The 22812-nt window shown below is 35.4% G+C and overlaps 5 protein-coding genes across 12 annotated transcripts; 1 reads left to right on the top strand and 4 right to left on the bottom strand.

Annotated features, from left to right (window-relative positions):
• Positions 1 to 90: 90 nt before the first annotated feature.
• LOC107426021 (isoamylase 2, chloroplastic) lies at positions 91 to 3817 on the top strand. Its single transcript, XM_016036105.4, has 2 exons — positions 91 to 523; positions 1006 to 3817. Exon 2 carries the CDS (start codon positions 1099 to 1101, stop codon positions 3709 to 3711), a length of 2613 nt encoding a protein of 870 aa, XP_015891591.3. The 5' UTR covers positions 91 to 523; positions 1006 to 1098; the 3' UTR covers positions 3712 to 3817.
• Positions 3818 to 4033: 216 nt separating this feature from the next.
• Positions 4034 to 7053, bottom strand: LOC107425984 (protein PALE CRESS, chloroplastic). The gene is made up of 7 exons (XM_016036062.4): positions 6508 to 7053; positions 6320 to 6387; positions 6023 to 6217; positions 5723 to 5809; positions 5419 to 5469; positions 4569 to 4748; positions 4034 to 4428 (listed from the first exon to the last, which is right to left on the bottom strand). The coding sequence occupies exons 1-7, from the start codon at positions 6641 to 6643 to the stop codon at positions 4195 to 4197; spliced, it is 951 nt and encodes a 316-aa protein (XP_015891548.3). The 5' UTR covers positions 6644 to 7053; the 3' UTR covers positions 4034 to 4194.
• Positions 7054 to 7307: 254 nt separating this feature from the next.
• Positions 7308 to 15518, bottom strand: LOC107425985 (mediator of RNA polymerase II transcription subunit 33B). 2 transcript variants are annotated; one of them, XM_048480841.2, is made up of 12 exons: positions 14977 to 15518; positions 14431 to 14541; positions 13722 to 14069; positions 13255 to 13574; positions 13075 to 13166; positions 12595 to 12955; positions 11897 to 12107; positions 11103 to 11217; positions 10819 to 10980; positions 9702 to 10347; positions 8852 to 9058; positions 7308 to 8654 (listed from the first exon to the last, which is right to left on the bottom strand). In XM_048480841.2, exons 1-12 carry the CDS (start codon positions 15258 to 15260, stop codon positions 7534 to 7536), a joined length of 3978 nt encoding a protein of 1325 aa, XP_048336798.2. In that variant the 5' UTR covers positions 15261 to 15518; the 3' UTR covers positions 7308 to 7533. The 2 variants fall into 2 exon arrangements, with proteins under 2 accessions (XP_048336798.2, XP_024933158.3); XM_025077390.3 differs by lacking the exon at positions 14977 to 15518 and having other exon boundaries at positions 13722 to 14029.
• A 976-nt stretch (positions 15519 to 16494) lies between these two features.
• Positions 16495 to 19978, bottom strand: LOC107425975 (RNA exonuclease 4). 7 transcript variants are annotated; one of them, XM_048481599.2, is made up of 8 exons: positions 19779 to 19978; positions 19563 to 19674; positions 19005 to 19132; positions 18780 to 18913; positions 18417 to 18643; positions 18109 to 18315; positions 17284 to 17364; positions 16495 to 17045 (listed from the first exon to the last, which is right to left on the bottom strand). In XM_048481599.2, exons 2-8 carry the CDS (start codon positions 19601 to 19603, stop codon positions 16769 to 16771), a joined length of 1095 nt encoding a protein of 364 aa, XP_048337556.1. In that variant the 5' UTR covers positions 19604 to 19674; positions 19779 to 19978; the 3' UTR covers positions 16495 to 16768. The 7 variants fall into 7 exon arrangements, with proteins under 7 accessions (XP_048337556.1, XP_024933610.1, XP_048337557.1 ...); XM_025077842.3 differs by having other exon boundaries at positions 19786 to 19978; XM_048481600.2 differs by having other exon boundaries at positions 19794 to 19978.
• A 1101-nt stretch (positions 19979 to 21079) lies between these two features.
• LOC112492800 (heavy metal-associated isoprenylated plant protein 42) lies at positions 21080 to 22097 on the bottom strand. Its single transcript, XM_025077168.3, has 3 exons — positions 22071 to 22097; positions 21876 to 21954; positions 21080 to 21739 (listed from the first exon to the last, which is right to left on the bottom strand). Exons 1-3 carry the CDS (start codon positions 22095 to 22097, stop codon positions 21153 to 21155), a joined length of 693 nt encoding a protein of 230 aa, XP_024932936.3. The 3' UTR covers positions 21080 to 21152.
• Positions 22098 to 22812: the final 715 nt, after the last annotated feature.

Below are 22812 nucleotides of genomic sequence, written 5' to 3'. Positions count from 1 at the left end.
TTTTCTTAAGTAATAACTTTGACAAGTGGATACCAATTCCTCTTATCTTTAAATTAGAAATTCAATTCAAAAGGATAAGGTCCGGAATAAAATTTTTCTAAGATACATCTCGAAAACCATAATATCGTTTTTTGACAAAATAAGAATTTAGAACTGTAGTACTACTTGTTCCGCTATCATAAGAAAAAGGTTTGAATCTAGTTTAAGATCGGACGGTCAAGAGTGATGAACCCCATGGTCTTCGTCATGTGGGCGCGAAGCACAATGAAGGAACGCCAAAGATCCACTTTCGAATCAGAGCTCTTCAATCTCGATCAGCTTCGCTGCGTTGTGCGGCCATTAGAATGCGATAACAAAACGACACACCCAAGCTCTCACTCCCTCTGCTGTTTACTTCCACTCTCCTCTGTCTTCTTCTCAACTTTTTCTGGGGTCTCTCATTGTCGTTCTCATCATCTAATCTAATAATGAATACCAGTCTGATGGTTTTTTCAGCTTCTCTTACTCATCCCAATCCGATGGTGTAAGTTCCCTGCCTCACTTTGTTGTTTCTGATTTATTTTATTTTTATTTTATTATATTCTTCTTTCAACAGGGAATTTTAGCTTAGCCGTTGAAGCTTTTGAAATTTGGTTAGGTAATTGTAAGCTTTGTCTGAATGATGATCAGCCATGTACATGTTGTCAATTGGGTTTTCTTTTGTTTTATTTGTTTCATCATCTCATGTACAGCTTATTTAAATGAGTGCGTTTTCAGGAAACTCAATTTGCATATTCTTGACATTGTCCAAACTTATTAATCTTGATGATAACGATGTTTTTATGAGACTGGTATTTACTTGTTTGCCACTTCAATGCTGTATTAATTTTCTCAAGATTTTTTATTTTTTATTTTTTATTATTTTTATTTTTATTTTTAAAGATAATCTAACTTGCTGATGGTTCAACGTGTAAATTGGTTACGTCTAGAATTAATGAAAAGTTATTATTTTGTTTGTGGAAACAGAAAAGTATTTCCAGTTCAGTAGGAAGATCCTCTTGCTTGGCAAAGGGTTTCATTCTTCTCTGGTTTTTGGATTATCTTATTTTGTGACTGAACATGGCAACTCTTGTAACATCACTTGCAATACAGTCTTGCCGTTTGAATCGTGGAGGCTCTAGATCATCTAAGACAAAACATTTCAGTCGTATTGTATGCATAAATAGAATTATTAACAGATTTGATAAAATGGATGAAAGAAAGCTATTCTGTGGAGAAGTTGCACGACAAATTGCAAGAACTTATCCCAGGAATTTGAATGTGGAAGTGTATGCTAGATCACAAGTTTCGGTTGAGCCAGTTGAACAGAGATTCTCAGCAAATACTCAAGTTGAAGACCCTGATAAGGTATCATCCTATCTTTTCAGGACAGAAATTGGTGGTTTAGTGAATGTGTCTGTCAGGAAGAGAAATGTTAATTATGCAGTCTATGTTGAAATTTCATCCTTGCCACTTTCTGGTAATGATGATAGACTGGTACTTAACTGGGGCATGTACAGAGATGATTCATCCAGTTTCACGTCTGTCGACACTCCGTTTTCGAAGATTTCTTTTGGCAGGTTTTCTATTCAGTTGGATTTCGAGGCCAAAGGAATACCCGTCTATCTCTCTTTTCTTTTTAAATCTTTGGTAGATGCCAATTCTAGTGGCTTACAGATACGAAGTCATAGGAAGACAAATTTTGTTGTACCTGTTGGTTTTGATTCAGGCCATCCGAGCCCACTAGGTCTTTCCTTTTCAAGTGATGGTTCAATGAATTTCGCCATTTTTTCAAGAAATGCAGAAAGTGTGGTTTTATGCTTGTATGATGACACTACGGTTGATGATCCTGCTTTGGAGCTTGATCTAGATCCTTATGTCAATCGATCAGGTGATATTTGGCATGCCTCCTTCGAAAGTGCCTGGAATTTTGTGAGCTATGGTTATCGATTCAAGGGGACCCATCTGCAGAAAAATAAAGATTCATTGGATGGACATATACTTCTGGATCCATATGCTAAGATCATTGGGAATTCTACTTCTAGTAAACATGGAAATGGGCTGAAGTACCTTGGACAATTATGCAAGGAACCTGATTTTGACTGGAATGATGATATTCATCCCAACTTACCACTGGAGAAACTAGTAGTTTATCGATTAAACACTAAGCGTTTTACAGAGCACAAGTCTAGTGGGTTACCTTCTGATATTGCAGGGACCTTCTCTGGTTTGATTGAGAAGTTGGAGCATTTGAAGGACTTGGGCGTGAATGCTGTTTTATTAGAGCCAGTTTTCCCATTCGATGAGACAAAAGGGCCATATTTTCCATGTCATTTCTTTTCACCAACGAACCTCTATGGACCTTCTGGTGGCCCGGTATCTGCTATCAACTCAATGAAGGATATGGTAAAGAAATTGCATGCAAATGGAATAGAGGTTTTGCTGGAAGTTGTATTCACCCATACTGCTGACAATGAATCACTTCATGGAATCGATGATGAATCTTATTACTATGCCAATGGGGCTGTGGATTTGGTCCACAAAAGTGCTTTAAATTCTAACTATCCCATTGTGCAACAGATGATTTTAGATAGTCTTCGACACTGGGTAACTGAGTTTCACATTGATGGTTTTTGTTTCATTAATGCATCCTATTTGTTGCGAGGGTTCTATGGAGAAAAACTTTCTCGCCCTCCTTTGGTTGAAGCAATTGCTTTTGATCCGCTACTCTCAAATACCAAGAACATAGCAGACTGTTGGGATCCTCATGACATGGTACCAAAAGAAACTCGTTTTCCTCATTGGAAGAGATGGGCAGAAATGAATGCAAAATTTTGTTATGATGTTAGAAACTTCTTGAGGGGTGAGGGGCTTCTTAGTGACCTTGCTACTAGACTTTGTGGGAGTGGGGACATCTTTTCAGGGGGACGTGGCCCAGCATACTCTTTCAATTTCATTGCCAGAAACTCTGGACTTCCTCTTGTAGACCTTGTCAGCTTCAGTGGTGATGAGTTGGCTTCAGAATTAAGTTGGAATTGTGGGGAAGAAGGTCCTACAAACAAAACTGCTGTACTCGAGAGACGACTTAAACAAATTCGTAATTTTCTCTTTGTTCTGCATGTTTCGCTAGGTGTGCCCGTTCTTAATATGGGAGACGAGTGCGGACAATCTTCTAGTGCTTCTCCTTCATATGATGACAGAAAATCTTTTGATTGGAAGGCTCTAAGAACAGGTTTTGGTATTCAGACTACACAATTCATCTCCTTTTTGAATTCATTGAGGACGCAGAGATGTGACCTTCTTCAGAAGAGGAACTTCTTGAAAGAAGAAAACATTGACTGGTATGGTAGTGATCAATCTCTGCCAAGATGGGAAGACCCATCTTGCAAATTCCTTGCCATGAGGTTGAAAGTTGATGAAGACAAACTTGGGAACAAATTAACCTCCGAATTGTCTTCTGATCAAAAGGGTGATCTGTTTATTGCATTCAATGCAGCTCATCATAAAGAGAGTGTTATTCTACCCCCACCCCCAAAAGGCATGGAATGGCACCGACTTGTAGACACGGCTCTTCCATTCCCAGGTTTCTTCTCAACTGATGGTGAGCCCGTCGTTGAACATACGGTGGGATTAGTTGCTGCTTATGAAATGAAGTCACATAGTTGCACTCTTTTTGAAGCCAGAAGCAAGTAGTGCCAACCATAGAAGTTTGATTCCTTTTACCGTAGCATATTTTTATTAGACAAAGTTTATTATAGAATACCCAATAAATGTTGGAATGCATCAGAGTACAGTAGCATATCGTTTGGAAGGCATTTGTAAATCCTATGTAAAAATCCATCGACTTTTCTTATAAGATCGTTATTCATTTTCAAAACAATAGCAACATAAATTGCTTGCATAATTAACATATATAATATCCAAACTACTTGGAATATGCTTAGCTGTCAGTGTCATGGAAATAATACAATAACTAGTCTACAATCAGAATCCATATGAGACGGTGGGCACGGTGTGCAAATTCTGTTGAAAGTCATATTTCATAAGAAACTCTTCATCACAGAACTGATTTATAAAAAAGCCATTTTTGGGGTTCTAAGCGCAGCAACCACCCTTTCCCACCTTTTCTCCATCCTCTCAAAAGCAAAATTGGGTTATGAAAACACAAAAAGTTGGCTACCATTTTAAATTAATGGCCAGGTCCAGTAGAGCTTCTACTTGGCGTATGGTTCGATGCTTCTCCTGTTGCTTCAACCTATTGGCAATGGATTCAGGATCAAGCCCTTGTGCAATTTGTGCTTCACGTTCTTCAGCCCGAACCTCCTGTAGCAACGCGTCAACCTCTCTAACAAAGTCTACTCTTAACAAAGCATCATCAGCTTCAAGTGGTGGTCGCAGTTGCCCTTCATGCTGATTGATGGGGCCAAAAAAGAGGAGTTAGTCTCCATGAACATTCAATTATAAACTACGAATATGAAATGTGACCCTTGGTATTTTCACAGAGAGAGAGAGAGAGAGAGAGAGAGAGAGAGGCCATAACTGCATTATACCTTATTAATGTCAAATCCGACAGGAAGAACAATACTAAATGGATCCTCCCGTGGAAAACTATCAACCATGCGTTTTTTGCATTCCTTCAGCCATCTTTCATCATCAAACCCATCATGCAAATTCAAAAGATCGTTGAGTAGTCTCATGGCAGGAGTAGCCTCCCGTTTCAATATCTCAGTCTAAAAATGCGGAGTGAAAGTCAGATTTTGCAATTTTTCCCATTAAAGATAAAGAGAAAATATAAGTCAGATTTTGCAATTTTTCACATTAAAGATAAAGAGAAAATATATATAACTATGAAAAACGTAGTTCAAAAACTAATTCATAATTCCACAAGTTGTAGATGGAATCATACAGTGACAACAAGTCAACAACAGCATCATAAACTTTGCCCAACTACTTGTGAAACTAGGAAATTTCTAACAGTTGGTTCTCACATTATCTCAGATTTCAATATCGTCTTACATATTCACTCAGAGAAGTTGAATAAAATTTTGAACTCTACACAAGGTAGGACTGTTATTTGACAATTCAAATATACACTTTTCAAAAAACAAGCCACATAGGCACCGATGTATAATACCGTCTAATCAGAATTTAAACACTTCATATACAGAGGTACAGTTTACAAGATGCTTTGCAGAAAAGAAGAATGGAGACAATAAATGCTTAGCAATAACGCTTAGTAATCCCTTAATACTCGGAGATGGTACACAAGAAGATGACAAACATGTTCAACCATTAGTCTGAGGAAGTTAATAACGTCATGAAGTTTTCAAAAGTACAAAAAAAGCTTGAACAGAATACACACCCTGCAGGATGGCACATCATGAAGAAGGCAATTCATACCTCAACCCTTCTGTAAAGTAAATCAAGACTTCTGATAGCATCCTTTTCGTCCTGAAAAGATGCAACAAAGACATAAATCAATAAGCTAGAGAGAGAGAGAGAGAGAGAGAGAGAGAATTGTAATGGTATTAGATATTGCAAATGATATCAAATCCCACTGTTTAAAAGTTATACTTAAGAATTAAAATAGAACTACAACATTTTTTCAATGAATTTGTCACTTAAAAATAATTATTCTAGTCATTTTTTTTATTTTTTATTTTTTCACATGGGAGCTATTAAAGACATTTGATAACCAACTTACATCACGTCGAGCAAGATCAAGGCGATTCCAGATCACCATAAGAACAAGTTCAGTGAGTTCCCCTTTCTCTGCAGCTTCCTCAATTTTCTGCATTAAATTATAAGCATCAATAAACCAACATGATTAATTAGTATAACATAATACTTCTGTTATTTATTTATTTATTTTCTTAATACTAAATATATAGCCTAAATTTTTTGTTTCTCTTTTCTATAGTTATAAGGCCAAATTCTGTGTAAGATTAAGCAATCCTTTTAAAAGTAGCTTCTGATATTATTCCAAGTAAAAACTAGTAATTACCTCTTCAACTTCCTCAGCAGACATGATTAAGTTCGAAACCAATCTCCGAGCTTTACGGACATCTTCTTCAGGATACCCTTTGAGTCTCATACCAATTTCACGATACTCTGCAACCTTTCTTTCTTCTTCTTCTTCTTCCTTCCGACGTCTTCGATGAAACTCCTTTGTCTTTTCCCTCTGTCGGGCTTGCCATTCCTAAAATAGAAAAAAAAAATTAAAAAAATAAGAAGCTCAAATTCAACCCAACTTTGGGCATATACTAAGTGGTATTCGTAACCAGTCAGAAAGTCACTTTACATCGTCATAATACTCCTTAGGAAGCCCCTCTAAAAGTCGCTCTTCTTCGCTGAAGCTCTTTGCTAAAACTGTCCAATTAAAAAAAAAAAAAAAAAAAAAGTAGCCCCAAAACACTAAAAAAATATAAAAACAGAATAAAAAGGATTAATGGAAAGATAGGTATTGAATTGAAGACCAACAACACCAACCTGAGCGGGGTGGATACTTGGGTTTGAAAAGAGAGGGGCAAAAAAAGTTTTTTGAAGGCTTCGAATAGATGGTCGAAGACGAACTGGGTAATGGTGTGGGTGGCGTGCAAGTCAGCCTCAAAACCTTGCCTCCCATTTTCTTTTTTTTTTTTTTTTCTCTTTTTTTGTGGGGTCTTTTCCTTCTTTATCAGATAACCTTTTTTTTTTTTTTTCCTTTTTTTTTTGGGGGTCTTTTCCTTCTTTATCAGAGAACCCGATATTTCCTTCTTTATCAGAGAACCCGATACAGAGGAGTCGATACAGAGGAGTGAGAGTGCGACTGAATAATTTTACTTGGGATAGACGGAGATAGATAAATAATCTTCAAACTGGACAGAACTTTTACGTACAGGACGTTTAGGTGCAGTTTGTTTGGTTCCCAATGAAAACCTGCTGCGTAACCCACCACAATTTATTTATTTATTTTTAAATTTGGTATTGAGATTGAGTATGGTTTTCCATTTTTGATTTTTCTGTCGTCAAAGGCAGGGATGGAGAGAGAGAGAGAGAGAGAGTTCAACGGGATAAAAAAACTTCAATTTTATTGGGTGGGAGCTAAAGATGAGGTTGAGGAGTAATTTGCTTATAGTTTGAAAGCACATTCTTTCTTTTCCAAATTTAAAAGACAAAATAATAACAGGAAATACTTAAAAAGAAACATTCTTAAATTGAGGTAAAGAAGTTTAGTCGTCACCAACCAACGAAACAAATATGGCACACTGAACTCACGATGAACCCTAAAAGGAGTAAAAAAAAAAAAAAACAATAAAAAGATTTGTCCTTTTGACTATAAGATATAAGCGTGAAATAATAGTCCCACAAGTCCCCAAAAAAAAAAAAAAAAAAAATTACATTCTGTTTCAAATTTACAAGAGCTATGTTTCCCTACCAACGAGTTGGAAAAAAAAAAAAGTGTAAACGTTAGAGTTTCTTATAGGTAGAGATCGGAAGAGGAAATAACTCATGGCCTTGCATGCACACTACCACCTAAAACTCGGACTCAACAATCAATTCTGCTGCTGCACCCATTGATCCTACCCCACCAATACCAAGTAGAGCTACAGCCAGTTCTTCCTCATTCCACTGTCTCAATCCCTTGCTTAGCCTCTTCAATACATCCAAATCGACTTCCAGCACCCACTTCCGCATGCAACCTACCATCAAGCTCACAAACCCCAATACATATGCCCGCCAAGTTGCCCAATCACAACCAAGGGATATTTTACCATCTAATGCGCTTGCAAGAAAATCTAAGTGTGCCCCAAGTATCATTGGACGCCGCTTTGATGCCGGTGATAAAGAATCCACTCCCCAGGCAAATGCCCCACAAAGCACCGCAAAGTATGCAAGTGCATAACCCCCCAACATAGCAACCATACCTCCAGACTCTCGTCCTTCCTGCTCTGAACCATGGGCTGATATAAACCAAGAAGGTAAGATTTCTTTAATCACAGACTGAACTAAGGTTGGTCCACCAGAAATCCAAACTAATGAAGCTCCAAGTGACGCTGCAAGCTTGATACGTGACATGGCCGCAGCAAAGGAAACCTGCCCATATCTCATCCCATATTTGGTCTTCCTCAGCTTATCCACTTTCTCTCTAGGTAACCCACAATTTGCAATCTCTCTAACAGAAAGCATGAGAAGGGATACAATCTCTTCTGCCAATAAAATAACATCTCTGACGGATCGATGCACACGCAAGAACAGAAACCCTGGGGCAACTGGAGAGATCCCTCCAACATAGTGGGAACCAAATCCATGGCCAAGTAGTCCACCCAAACCACCGTTGCAGTTAATGTTTGAGGAACCTAGGCCAAGAGTGGATGTAAAGCAGGCTTTAAGAAGCTGAACTACAGCGTCACTGTTGTGGTGGAAGACAGTTTGAGAAGCAGAGAACACCAGGAAGTCACTCCAGCGCTTCACTTTCTGAGCCCATAGTGAGGCTATGATAGGCATGCATGGCCAAGGGCAACCATTAGCTAGGGAATTCAACGCTGGCCCAATAAAGGTGAGAGCACGTTCAGAGGCTTTATCAAGTTTATAAGTAATTGTAAGGCTAATCAAGGCAGCCAGGGGTAAAGGAAGTGTAGCTGGAGCACTCCCTCCTGCAAGTATTAATTAACGCTTTTTGTCAAAAGGAGGATTGTTAGAAAGTTCGTGTGCATTCAAAAACTTAGAATATGCTTTTAATGTCACACGTTAGATATTCAAGACAAAATTATTATATGAACAGTGCCACTTGCCATTTAATAATATTAGAGTATGAAATATATGATTTGAAGGATTATAGAAGAGGAACTACCAACTAAAAGGCTTGGTACATCAACACCAGTGGTGGCAAGTATCTTTTTTATCTGCTGCTCAACAGTGGATAAGTTCGCGGCAGGGCTTGGCCAATCAGTTCCATTCATGTAAGCTGGCTTCCAAATTCCTCGTGTTACTTCAGCCGAAAAATAGCTCACGATGGTCGCTAGAGTAGCCGGAAGATAATCAGCAAGATCTTTGAGTCCTAAGATGTTTGCAAAGAAATCAAACAATGTCAAACAGTAGTAAGAATAGGAAGTCAATTTTATGCTCATTCCAAAATATTCAACTAGCATTTATAGGAAACATACAGCCTTTGTTTTTAATAACCTTATCTTGAAAATCTTTTAAGCACAAGATCATCCACATTAATCACACAAATCATAAAGAAATTTGATAAACTGCATACAGATATTTGTCGAGAAACATGATACTAAGGTGGAACTTAAAATTAAAAAGCTCATCCTATTGATTATAAATGTTAAGCTGCCAACAAATTTATTCATTAGAATTTATAGATATACAATCTCTCTCTCTCTCTCTCTCTCTCTATATATATATATATATATATATACACATATATATACATTCACACACACACACACACACACATAAAGGCAACAGCAGCAAAGTGAGCAGAGGCCCAGCCTTGCACTTCATATCAGAGTCAATTAGATAGAAAACTAGCAGAACCATTTAAGCGACTTCTTGGAAGCAGCTTGAGATACCCCTTTCTATATTACCTTGAAATGTTGACACACACGTCATAGTTCTCTAATTTAGCAAATGCATAATAAGAGAATTAATTTGCACACAGCGCTTAAAATTCTTAACAAAGTTCAACAAACCTGTAGCCAATTCACGGGGAGAAAGTCTTCCGTGAGCACAAGCTGTTAGAGCAGCATCAAGCACAAATGGAGTTGCTTCTAGGATGTCCCATGCTGGCACTTTGAGTCTAATATAGGTCTCATCATTCCCTGACACAGATGAGGTACTGCTGCCTGAAGTTGTAGGCTGACTACTTCTATTTATTTTTCTGAACATCATATTCAAGAGAGCATCAACAATCTGATGAACAGGGGTTCCAAGTACAAGTCCAGAGAGGGTGGAACAAATACATTTTAGATGCTGTTGATACCAGAGTTTCAATTTTGGAAAAGATTCCATAATTACGGGCTCAACAGAAAAGTTGAGAAACTTTGAAATTCTTTTGCTTTTAAGCCGATCCCTAGTTGTTCTAGATGCTAACCGAGAGTTTCGGACCAATAAAAGGTATTCGAGACTCCGTTGGGATGCCATAGTCGGCAAGTCTCCCATCATATTTTCAAGAGGTGGATGATCAAATCTCCATGACCTCAGTAGAAGTGTAAATGCATTTGAGAAAACGGCATGGCATGAGAGTTCTTCCCCTGTTGTAAGAGTCCATGATATATTGGGAACACTTGACCCAAAAACCTCACAGATGGGCATCAGTGCTCCTGCAAGTAGTGGAACCTGGCAATAAATGACAAATGAAAGAAGTATTAAGGGATTAGAAATGTTCCTTTCTCTTACTTGATTGAGAATTTATGCATATAGGTTTGCATGCTTGCAAGCATGCATCGTCGATCAGATCATTTTGTGGAATTGCAATATTGGAGACAAAATGAACAGTTCTTAGAGGTCCAAAACTATCGCTACCCAAAAAAAAAAAAAAGAAAAAAAAAAAAAAAGTACTAAATTTCTCTATTGGCCCTTGGGAAAACCCAAACCATGACACATAAACCCTTCCTATTCCTTAATGATGAAGTAAAGCCAGGCAACAAATTCTTTTTGATTTTTCATACAGATTATGACCCTCTACTTATTCGTGCGTTGCCTAAGATGGTGTCTTTTCAAATTGCTCCTCAAAATGTCTTTTTGTCTTAGTGCAACCTTTGAAGAAAGTTATCATTAGTTAATACAAGGTTTTTGAATTCAACCTACCAATCCATGCAAGGAGAAGATCTGAACACAATCAATAGATGATATCCCAACCAGAAGAACATTGAAAAATGGAGCATAGCTGATCAAATGGCTATCACTTCCCGAGTAATCTGCAGGAACTGGGGGTGCTAACAATTTTATGATAAAAAGACAGGTGTGCTCCTGAAAACAAACAAAATCATAACAACCCTAATGAGTGGGCGTGAGTGAGAGAAGCAAGAGAAAGATTGGAATAACAAGCCATTTCACCACAGAATAAACCAAAATAATGGCTTACTACATACCTGAATACTCCAACCACGATTTAGAGATGCTCCACATAGTATGTTAGCAGCAGTTATCTTCTCATCGTCTGAACCATTGACTGCAATCTCATATATTTTCTCGATCTCTGCTAAGCTTCCATCAAATCCATGAGCTTAAATTCAGTTGCCATACCACTGGGTAAATTTACAAAAAAGAGCATCTGATATACCTGGCTTCAGGAAAAAGAAGGGTGTAACTGAAGACCAGGTCATCATGGTCAAGAAATACTAGGGAACATTACACTCAATCAGACATTTTCTTACCTTAAGTCATATAGGTATACCCAGAATTTTTTTGTCACTTATTTTTTTATGTAATTTTCCAAGCTAAACAATTATATAAACTCAGCAAAGCCCTCGACTAAATGGAGTCAGCATATGACTTGTGTTCCTAAGAAACTAATATAAATTTTATGTTAGTCATAATTGAGAAAGAAGTGCATACTGCTGTCCAAATAGTATGGTTATCAATGAGCTCCAACTGCAAGTCCAATTTAATCCTATATAGATCTTCAGACTAACAGTAAAAATTGTCAAAAAAGCTGATGTAGATATTAGAATAAAAACACTGAAACGAAGCTTTTTACATTGACCTAAGTATCTCAGTTCAGTTTCCCAAGCACCAGCCACCTCTGAACCCTTCCCCAAGGGCCCCATCATAAAAAAATAATAATATATATATATATATATAATAGAGACAAAAATTAAAAATAAAAACTAAAAAGATAAAGGAAAAGACATAAAAACATGAAGAAGTTTAAGTGGGAGCATACCTAGAAGCTGGCATTGCAATCAAAGCATTTACCATTGATGGGGTTAGAGAGGACCCCTTCATTAATGATGACCAACCAGCCAGTTGAGTGGGCATATTGCGAGGCGCTTGATTAGTACATGCACTCACATAGCCTGGCCAGAAATATGCTGATGTGTCTAATAAAGTCCTCGCAATACAAGCCTCAACAATCAGATGACGCATATTTCCATCTGCAAGAGAGCATGATATATAAAAATAATCTCAAGGAGAAATTAAGGGATTAATAATGTCAGAACAAGTTACATGTATAAATATTGATCTACAAAACTACATTCACAAGGAAAAAACATATGAAAAACATATGGGAACCTATTGAAAACTATAAATGTTAATATAGTATATAACTCTAAGTGATAAATGAACTATCATCAGATCGTAAAAGAAAATAAAAAGTAGCTGTTAGTAGTAAAGTCAACCTAAGCAATCCAAGTTGACAAATTAACCTGAACACAAATTGTAGAAACCTATACTTGCCAAACTACTGAGATTCTTTTGGCCAATGTACGTAGGGAAAATAAAAAGAAAAAAATGTACACTAAATGCAAGGTCAACCATCCACAAACATGAATCAAAATCAAAGCTACCTTCTATCTCATACTTTCCCAAACTAAAAACCTTCAAAATTCAAAAGCAATGCCCAAAAAACCAATTACTTACTGCAGTTTACTGGCATATCATTCACACTAACACATTCGTAGTATCCATTGCCGACTGTAAGGCCTGATATGAACATCATTGCTTTCGCTGCAGCCTGATTGGCAGCTGAACTAACAGATTGAGGTGGAGTCAGCAAGCCCTCGTAATCACCTAGTAGCTGTAAGCTGGTAATTAACTCCTTGCGACGCTGTCCCATGGCCTGTTTCTCTGTCCTTTGGTTAGTAGGGCTACGTTCAGTTTCCTCTAGCAATTCACTTTCCTCTTCCTCAACAATATTAGTAACCGCAAGTGTCGTGATAGACAATAACATGCATAAGCAGGTATCAAGGCGAGGCACAGGACCCTCACTGGGATCCCTTTCCTAATAAACCAAATGAAGGGGAGATAAAAAAACTAAACAAAAAAGTTCCAAGAACAAGAGAACAAAGATTATTTATAATGAAATGCAAAAAAACTTAAAAAGGTTTTATCAATTTCTACCCTCTGAACTAGCCTAAGTGCTGCAATCCATAAGCCTAAGAATGTAGCATGCCATGTGGTGCCATTAACTGCCTGCAGAGCCTTTACCAAACCTGCAATAGTAACTTCGTTTCACTAACACTGCTTCAGAAAACTACAATTCTGAAGCCTACATAATATAATAAAAAAATTGACTCGTACTGATAAGAGTTTCAACAGCACTAGTAGCTGCTACTTGTGATCCATCCATAACATCTTCAAGAAACAGATCAATAGGAAGCCAAAGTGATGAATTACTAATTCCATGAGATTGACAAGGAGAAGATACTAAAGTCCCAGTGCACAAGACTGCATGAAAATCTTTCTGTGATATCGTTTTGCATGCCCGAGACATAACTCTACGTGTTTCAGATGTCAACTGCAGAAGGCTGTCTGGAGTTATATGTTTTGAACTTCTTATAACTGATGAATTTACTGCGAGTAATTGCAGATGCTGAGTGAAACCTAACCAATGTGATGGCCTAAAAAGAAGGATTTATTAGTTAATAAGAATATGGCAAGCTGCTCGATAATCAATTTGCTTTTATTAATCTCCTTATAAACATAGAGCAATCCTAAACTGTACAAGAAACTACAAGAAAACTAGTAGCAAATATCTAGGCTCTTACACATTTCGACGTGCCAAGAAAAGAATCCTTGCGATAACTTTATTTTTCAGAAACTCTACAATAATCTCAATAGCCATTGAAGTATTTGCTTTATGTAGACCTTCACTGATTTCACTTCTTTTCTCACTAAAGCAATCTTGACCATCTATTTCCATATCTTGTGGCCTAATTGCCCATCTAGACTTCTTGTCTGGGGTAAGTTCCAGCAACTCCTCATCATCTAATGATGCATCAAGTAATTGCCATATAATTGAAAACACAAACTCAACAAGAATGATTCCAGCTTCACGCTCTTGAAGACCATATAGCTGGGAAAGATGAAGAACATCATCAATGGAATTCATAATCCTGTAATTTCATCAAGAATAAGTTACACTTCTTTAGTAACAGTATGCAAAACAGAGGCACGTAATGCAGAAATGAAACAAAATGCAAAACAGAAATGTTAAGATGCTGTTTCAAAGTTTTTTTTTTTTTTTTTTTTTTTTTTTTTAAACATTTATAGTAACAAGAACATCCTTGAATTTAATGTTTCTTTCAAAAGACGGTGCAGGATTTGAGTACGAGGGAGTAAGATAGGAAAAACGTTTTCAATGGTAAAACTGCTTCTTTCATAAAGACTTTTCTTTTGGGAAGGTGGAGGGGGTACAAGGAGACCATCAAGAAGTGCATTCTAACACAGAGCAAGCTGTGTTAAATTAAACCTTACTTTTGATAATTTGGTCCATTTATTTGAGAAGCAAGTGAAAATGCGTGTCTCCTAAGTAGCTCCATGTAAAGTCTGTATGCCGCAGGGTGGAGCTGTCGATTTGGAATGACCCTTAATGAAGAAAGAAAGCAAAGGATCAATTTCATTTAATCATAATACAGTAATCTTCAAATATATATATATATATATATATATATACACACACACATATTGAAACATATAAATAAATTGACATCAAGAGCCATTAACATAAAAATAAATTAACTTCCGCTGATATATCAATTAAAAAAAAAAAATTCCAATGATTGAAGGAAATTTATAAAAACAATTGAAAATGATAATGAAAATTAAGCTTAATTCAATGTTATAATCCACCAAAAACCAAACAAATAGTAAAAAGCATAAAACCTCACAACTTAAGATTCAAATAACATAAGCAACGTGTAAAATAATCCCTTCCCTTTAAAAAACATACACACACAAACAAAGAAGTAATCTTTGAAGGAAAATTGGAGTTTCAGAAGTTCCAAACTAGCAAATGGGTACCTGACGGAAAGGAGAGCGAGGACGAGCATGGGAGGGACGATCTTGATGGCCAAGGCCTTCTCAAGGAACTTCCACGTGATGGGCACGTGATTAGCCCAGCAGATGTGGGAAACAAGGAGGTGGGCTAGCTCAACCGAAGGCAAGGAAACCCCAGCTGAGTTGAGACTGGAGCTGAGTTGAATCGCCCAAATGAGCGGGTCGCTGTTCCTGTCCTGAGCCGACTTGGTCAGTTCCAGCACGGTGTCCCACAGATGACTCGTCTGTTTCTGTACGGACACCGCCATGGCAGGTGCTCTCTCTTTCTCTCTCTCTCTCTCTATTTCTTCCTTACTTGGTGGTTCCCAAACACCCAAAAGAGTTTTACAGATTTTGCGTCACGGAAGCTTGTGCTTTTTTCATAAGAGAAAGCAAGAAAGCGAACCAAGGAGAGAGAGAAAATGAGAAAGAGGGAGACCCAACTGTTTGTGTGTGGACTCTCAGAAAAAATAAAAAGTCGGTTTTGGGAGGCGCTTTCTACAGATTACAATGGAAGATTCCTCTCTCTTTCTCTCTCTCTCTCTCTCTCTCTCAAAATATAAATATATTTATATATGTCGATTTTAAGGCTTTTCTTTTCTTTTCTTCTTTTTTCCTTTGTTGACTGGTAAAACAAAAGAAAACAAAGTGTCATTTCCTTCTCTATTAAAAAAGGAAAAAAGAGCTAAGAAATTTTCAAACTAATCTTAATATCGTCTTAATCAAATGACCAAACAATGAGATTTTTTCAATGACATGTACGGATCAGAATCGCATCATTTACTCTCAGTTAAAATGTTACAAGTTAAAATCTCACAATGCCCAAATTTTGGTATGTTATTTAAGGCTTTCTAATATTCTTTTTGCTTCAATCATAAGACTTAAGTAAGTGGAGCATTATTTACCAAAAAAACAAGTAAGTGGAGCATCAGAAAATTTTGCGAGTGTACTATCAAGAAACAACTGGACTGTACTGCCATTCCACACAAATTTTCTCTTATAAAATAAGTTTTTATTGGTTAGGATTGCTAATGATTATACAATGCTGATGTAATACAACTTTTTTTTTTTTTTTTAATTATGGTGATGAATTTTCCTTAAAAATAAAACAAATCTGGGTGCTTAAAAAGGTCGTACGACTTGGACTGGACCAAAGCGTTTCATAATGTGAAAGTGTGGAAATCCGCCAAAATACATTTTGCAATAGTGATTAGTAGCTAGCTTGGCGTTAAATCATGGCAATCTCTATTTGATGGCGGTTTTAGATAGCCAAATACAGTTTATTTAAGGAGTTAAGCAGCGCGTTTAACGGGATATTGGGCTTAAGCTTGAATTTTGATCATAATGTTGCTGGATTAGAGCGTATATATTGCTACTTGATGTGGAAGATTAGGTAATTAAATTTGACATCGGAGAGAAAATATTCAAGGTTGAATCTGTTCAACGCCTATATAAAAAAAGAGATAGAAAAAATATATATATATATATTTTTTGCTCAAAACAAATAACAATATCTTATGGATAATTTTACCATCTTGAGAGTTAATAAGATTTGCATGCCTGCCTTCTTTTGGTTCATAGTGAAGGTGAGAAACATGAAATATGTACATAGATATATTAAATGTTTTACATGAAATTACAACCCTCCAAGCACTTCTAACTCTATCCACTCTCCCTCAAAATCTTCAAAACCAGAGCAATAATATATCCAAGAAAAGATCATTATCAAAATAATACTCCATGTGTAATAAAGATCTGTGTTTTCAGATGAATCAAATCAGAGATCAATGTTAGACACTGCATTCTTGCCTTGATCTAGGCACCAACACTTGTAATTCGGCGTCGATATTTCATAAAGCTCATCCGGTGTCATCACCTCGAGTTCCTTGGTTTTCCTCCAGTCAAAACCATTTTTCAGGTTTTGGGGATAGTTGGTAGCAAATGATGCCCCCATGCCTATATTCTGATGATCCTGGGCACGCATTCTTCTATACAGTCTCATTACAGAAACACAATCTTCATAGGGATCATGCACACCAGACTGAATTTGATACCTGTAAAAAGCCAACGCTTCATGACACTACACACCAACTCAATGTTTAAATATGAAGTTGCGCTTTTGCAAGCAAATCTAGATGCATGATCAAGATCTTTACAAGAAAGTAGATAACCATAAACTAGTTGAACCAGTATTATTCAGAATAAAAAGTAAACTAAAATAAATTTTAAACTCTGCAAATAATAAATAAAAGAAATCAGCAAGAGATGATAAAACTGAGAAGAGCAACTTGCCCTAGATATGTTTGGGTGAGATACTTGAGGGAGTGGCTAACCAAGTTTGTTTTCATCAATGGATGGTACTTTGCAGTATCCCTGCATGAGAAATAGGTGACAGTAAGCAAGGTACAGTTCTGGGCAACAGTAAAGCTTAATAAACATAAGGTAACTACAAAACTACTTAAACCAGAAATTCTTTCTCAGATAAAGCTTTTAAATTTCAAATTAACTTTCTTTTTCACCATAATAAAGGTCAGCCATCTGGAGTATTGGCTGACCAAATAGAAAGAAATGCAACCACAAGCCCAAGTAATATTGGCCAAAATAAAGTAAAACCAAGTAACACCAGATTTTACAGAAATTGCTTCTCCATTATAACACATTGAATATGCCTTTCAAAATACTCAGAAAAATAAAAAGTAGGGGATGAAAGTGAAGGGAAAAAAAGGAAAGTCCATGCCAAACTAAACAAGCATCTGAAGGCATAATTTTATCTTTCTTCACAAAATCAAAATAGGTTATTGCAACATTAAAACCCACAGTGAAATAATCAACAGACAAAAAGTTATTGTTTACATTTGGACTCCCCGAAATCTTACAAAAAACAGAGAAGACATTAAATACCATGAGAAGACAAATGAACTCAGCCAATTGATTTGACTCCAGACAAGACAAATAATTGTAATTCTGTACCTCATACTGTTGTACAGTTAAGCAATATTGTAGAATAAACAGGCTAATCCAATGGGTGAACTAAGTTTATTGGTACCTTAAGATAAACAAGGGAGACAGCAAACATATCATAATACTTGTCCCAACACTAGAAGGGTTTTCTTATACCTCAGCAGGTGATCAGGATAATTCATTCTCAAGCAATCCAGATCATGCTCTAAATCATGTCCCACAAGAAGTCTAGCCTTTCCACCATCCAACCGTACTCTCCCAATGGACTCTCCATTGTACAAAATTTGCAAAATTTTATCTTGCACATCCTTTAGTGGCATTGCATCTTTAAGATGCTCTTCTGTTAGACCAGTTACATCATATCTGGAAACATTTAAGCCAACACGTGAATAATCAGCATTCAACAGGCCCATTGTTGAAAACTTATTTTAATAAATCAGAAACAATATCAATCATACAAGTACCTAAAATTAGTTATTGGAATCTGGGGTTGCACATAAGTATGGAAAATTAGTTTCTCATCTTCATCAATTAAGCACACCCTAGCACAAAGGTCCAGTGATCCATCACTTCCACCGCCAACCATTTCACAATCTATAGCAATTGCTTCAGGACCTCTGTCAATGTGGTTTTCATTGTTCAACTCTGAACTGTCAATTTGAGATTCTGCATATGGCATTGTCATCGTCCCCTGTAACAATTTAATAGAAGAAATTTATTAATATATGATGTCAACAGTTGCAGCCATGAGCTTGTTTAGTTAATAAAAGGTCAATACTACTTAGGAGATGAAATCTAACTATATAAGGTAACACTAATCCGCTTACTAATGGAGCAGGTGCAGGTAGGCAACACATTTCTTTATGCTCACTGAGAGCAGTGGAGCTATCAAAGAGTTTCAAACATAAATAGCAACCTCGTTCAGAGAAAATCTTCGAACAATTTCCTTTAGGCAATTGACCTAAATGATAAGAATGAAGGAGAAAAAACCAGTAATGAGCAACTTAATACATGATACAAGTAGATCAGAAAACTTTTGGCTAATATCTCACCATTGAGATGTTCCCTCAGCGATTCAAAAGATTTGCAATGCTTTTGGCAGACCGCACATCTGGGCTGATGGACCGAATGGAACGAAACCCGCATGTGCTCAACAAGATGTTCCTTTTTCTTATACTGCCTATAGCATGCAGAGCATTTGTGCCTGTTAAGACATGGGTCAAAAATCCTCCTACCATAAAAACACATCAAAAGCAATAGCAATACTTCCATTATACCTTTTACCAACAAAAAAATAGAATAAAACAAATCACTTTTACTTTACCAACCAAACAATCTATAAATAACCCAAAATAACAAATATTTAGAACTCAAAATTACCCTTTTGTTCCAGCAGAACATCAGCTATACCCCAAAACCATTGGTAACCAAGCAATTCATAAGAACCATCAAAAAAATTTTAAAAAAAAAAAAATCAAAACTTGAACTTTACCTTTGGTGTTTCCGATACTTTCTCAGTAATCAAAGAGACCCATTCTCAAAAATTGCAGCAAGTACCATAAAAAAGCTCGGAACTTGCATAAAAATGAAAGAGGGAGAGAGGAATGCACCTTGAGGATGGAGTTTTCTGATGGTCCGATTCGGACTCCATGGAGATCAAAGCAGCAAACGTAAACCCTTGCCGATCAATTTCAAATTTTGGCGGGAGATCGAAGACTCAGACTGGGAAATATGCAAGAAAAACATGGAAAACGGATCAGAATTGGGTATATTCTAGGAGAAAATGACCCCCAACCTTTGTTAGGGTTTTATATTCAATTGCAAACCTATAACCTCTTAACTTCGCAAACAGTCAGCATTCTCGGTTGCTAATCCTAGAATGCCACGAAATATTAAATCAACCATGTCTCCATTATAAAAGCCCGATTATGACCCCGATTGAAACTTTATATAATCTTTTCCTTTTTCTTTTTCTCTTTTCAAAAGAAGTTTGTTTCTTCCTTTTTTTTTATTATTATTATTTTTTTCTTTTTTCTTTTTGCTTTTTTCTCTGATTTGTTCTTTTTTTCTCTGCACAGGCATACTTCCAATATTCCGGAAACAGGTGCGTCCACCTCGAATACGGAAGTGGAGCCCACACATCGGAGTACATGGCCTTTTTATTTTATTCTACACAGTCTCGTTGTACTGGACACTTTTTTTTTTTTTTTTTTAATAAATAAGTTTTAATTTTACTGCCAAACTAATTTAATACATTTTTATTATAAATTAATATTTTTTATTTAAAATTAGTATTAAATATATTTATTATTTAAATATATTTATATTAAAGATTATAAATTTAAATATTTTAAATGTATTCAAAAATATATGAATAATTATTTTAAATATATAATTAAATATTTTTATATATAAAAATTTAGATATATTTAAAAATATATAATTAAATATTTTAAATGTACTTAAAAAATTTAAAATTAAACGTTTTTAAATATAAATATTTAAATTATATTTAAAAGTATATGATTGAATATTTTAAATATATTTAAAAATATTTAACTAAATATTTTTAAAAATTATTATTATTATAAAATTGAACACTCCAATAAATATAATTTTTTATTGTTTAAAAGTTAGAAAAAAATTTCCATGAAATTTCCTTATCTATTAGTTGCGTCCAAAAGTGCCGTTAAAAGTTTTTATATAATAATGTTTGATTTGTAAGTAATTTATATAAAAAAATATATTTTTTGATTTATAAAACTCTATAAATTATAGATATTTAAATATTCAAAATATTTTATAAAATTATTTTATATTTTTTATATATTTAAATAGAAATTTATAAATAATGATACTGTATAAAGTTTTTATACAACTATAAAAATAAAAATAAAATAAAAATCCCTTTAACAAATTGCATAGACATGAAAGCAGATATAGGATCTATCTCATCACCACATGTGAAACGATAAGGGGAAAAATCCAAAAAATTAAAAAAGATTGGATCAAATATTAACTAAAAATTGAAACCTAAAATCAACAAATTTTAAAAAATAAATTCGTTTTCCATAATTGAACACAATCACTGCTACAACTTTAAAGAAAAATGCCATATAAACTGCGGTAGAGCCATTTACACATACTAATGCACTTTGTTTTTGTTTAAAAGAAAGGATCAGCACATTCAACCATTAATCTCAAAGTGGGCTATAATTGTCCTCGTAACTTGTGGAATGGATCATTGGGTTAACTCTTGAAGGAGACCTGGACCCAAAATATGAATATGCTGGAGCCCAAGGTATTGGTTGGTAGTAGCCATATGGCCCATATCCATTCGCATATGGTGCCTGTACCGGAGGCCTATGGATCATATTTAGAGGTCTAAACGGTCCATGAAAAGGCATGAAGCCCATGTAATTCATGATGGGCCTTGGTATGAGGCCGGGCATGGGCAGAACCTTCTTCGTCTTCTTCTTCCGTTCGTCTTTCGTGACGAGTTCTGGACGCTGCCAGGTGAGAAGGCCATTGTTTTTTTGGTTTGTGGTGGGTGTATTTTGATCGTTATCATCTTCATCAGAAGTTGTGGTATTTTCATTACCTCCGCAGGAACAGCTTTTAGAAGAAGAAGCAGATTTGTTGTGGGAGGTAATTGGGTGCTTTTGAAAGGACAGAAGCTCTGCTCGTTTGCCCAATATTATGATCTTCTCTCTGAGGATCACTGGATCTATGTTGCCTGAAACTGCTACCAACCCTTGTTGGCGATCTATGTTTACTTTCTTCACTCCTAGCAGACCAAATGTGGAATATGTAAATACATGTTCTATATATATATATATATATATACACACAAACACACATATATCACAATATATATATATAAATATGAGAAAAAGAAGTAAACAGCTAATTAATTAAACTACCATTAATTTTCTGCAACTTTTTCTTAAGCTTTTTTGGACATTCCTCACAGCAAAGAAGATTCATTTTCAGTGTGCAAGTCTGCCATGATATCGTCAGAGAAACAGGAAGGTTAAAATTGATAAATTATAATGTGTTTGGAATTGTACAGGTCAATTGATCAAGGAAAAGGGGAGAAAAAAAAAAATTATACTTACATGTGTGGACAAAAGATGGTTGTCCATTTTTGGAGAATCAGATAATTTGCACTAGAACCCAAGAAGTATTGATTCGCTTTGAAAGCTTTCAAAAAACTGTTGGTTTGTGAACCAGAATATATATATATATATATATATATATATATGTATATATATATATATATGTTTTTTTTTTAATCTCTTCCAACAATCTCTATGGTTGTGTTTTATGGATGGATGAGCGATTTCTTGGAAAGCGGTGATAAGATTTAATCTTGAACCTTTCCATATTAGTGTTGTACGAGAATCAGTGGCAAGTCTCGATTATTTTCCCCTTTTTTTCTTTTTTGGAAAAATTTCTTACAATTATAAATATTAAAATATTTATCAAAAATATTTAAAAAAGCCATATATTAATGTGCTATTTACTTGATATAATATTTAAATATGAATAAGTAAATTTTTAAATAAATAAAAAATAAAATCAATTATATATAATCGTGATAAATAAATATAAAAAAATCTTTTAGGAACTCAAGAAAAAATATATATATATATATATATATATATATATCAAAAGATTTTAGACATTAAAACTTTGGCTTTGCGTAGACTGTGGAGAAGTATCAAGTTAGATCATCATTTTATAATTTAATGTAAATGGTCTAACTTGAAAAGATATATATATCGAATAAAAGGTAAATTTTATGTTGTTTTTAGTAAAAAAATAAATATTATATATATACACCATTTGCATATTGGC

This window comes from Ziziphus jujuba, chromosome 9 (genome assembly GCF_031755915.1).
Source record: "Ziziphus jujuba cultivar Dongzao chromosome 9, ASM3175591v1".
NCBI lineage: Eukaryota > Viridiplantae > Streptophyta > Magnoliopsida > Rosales > Rhamnaceae > Ziziphus > Ziziphus jujuba.
Note: the sequence above shows the minus strand (reverse complement) of the source record. Positions and strands in the feature narration are given on the sequence as shown.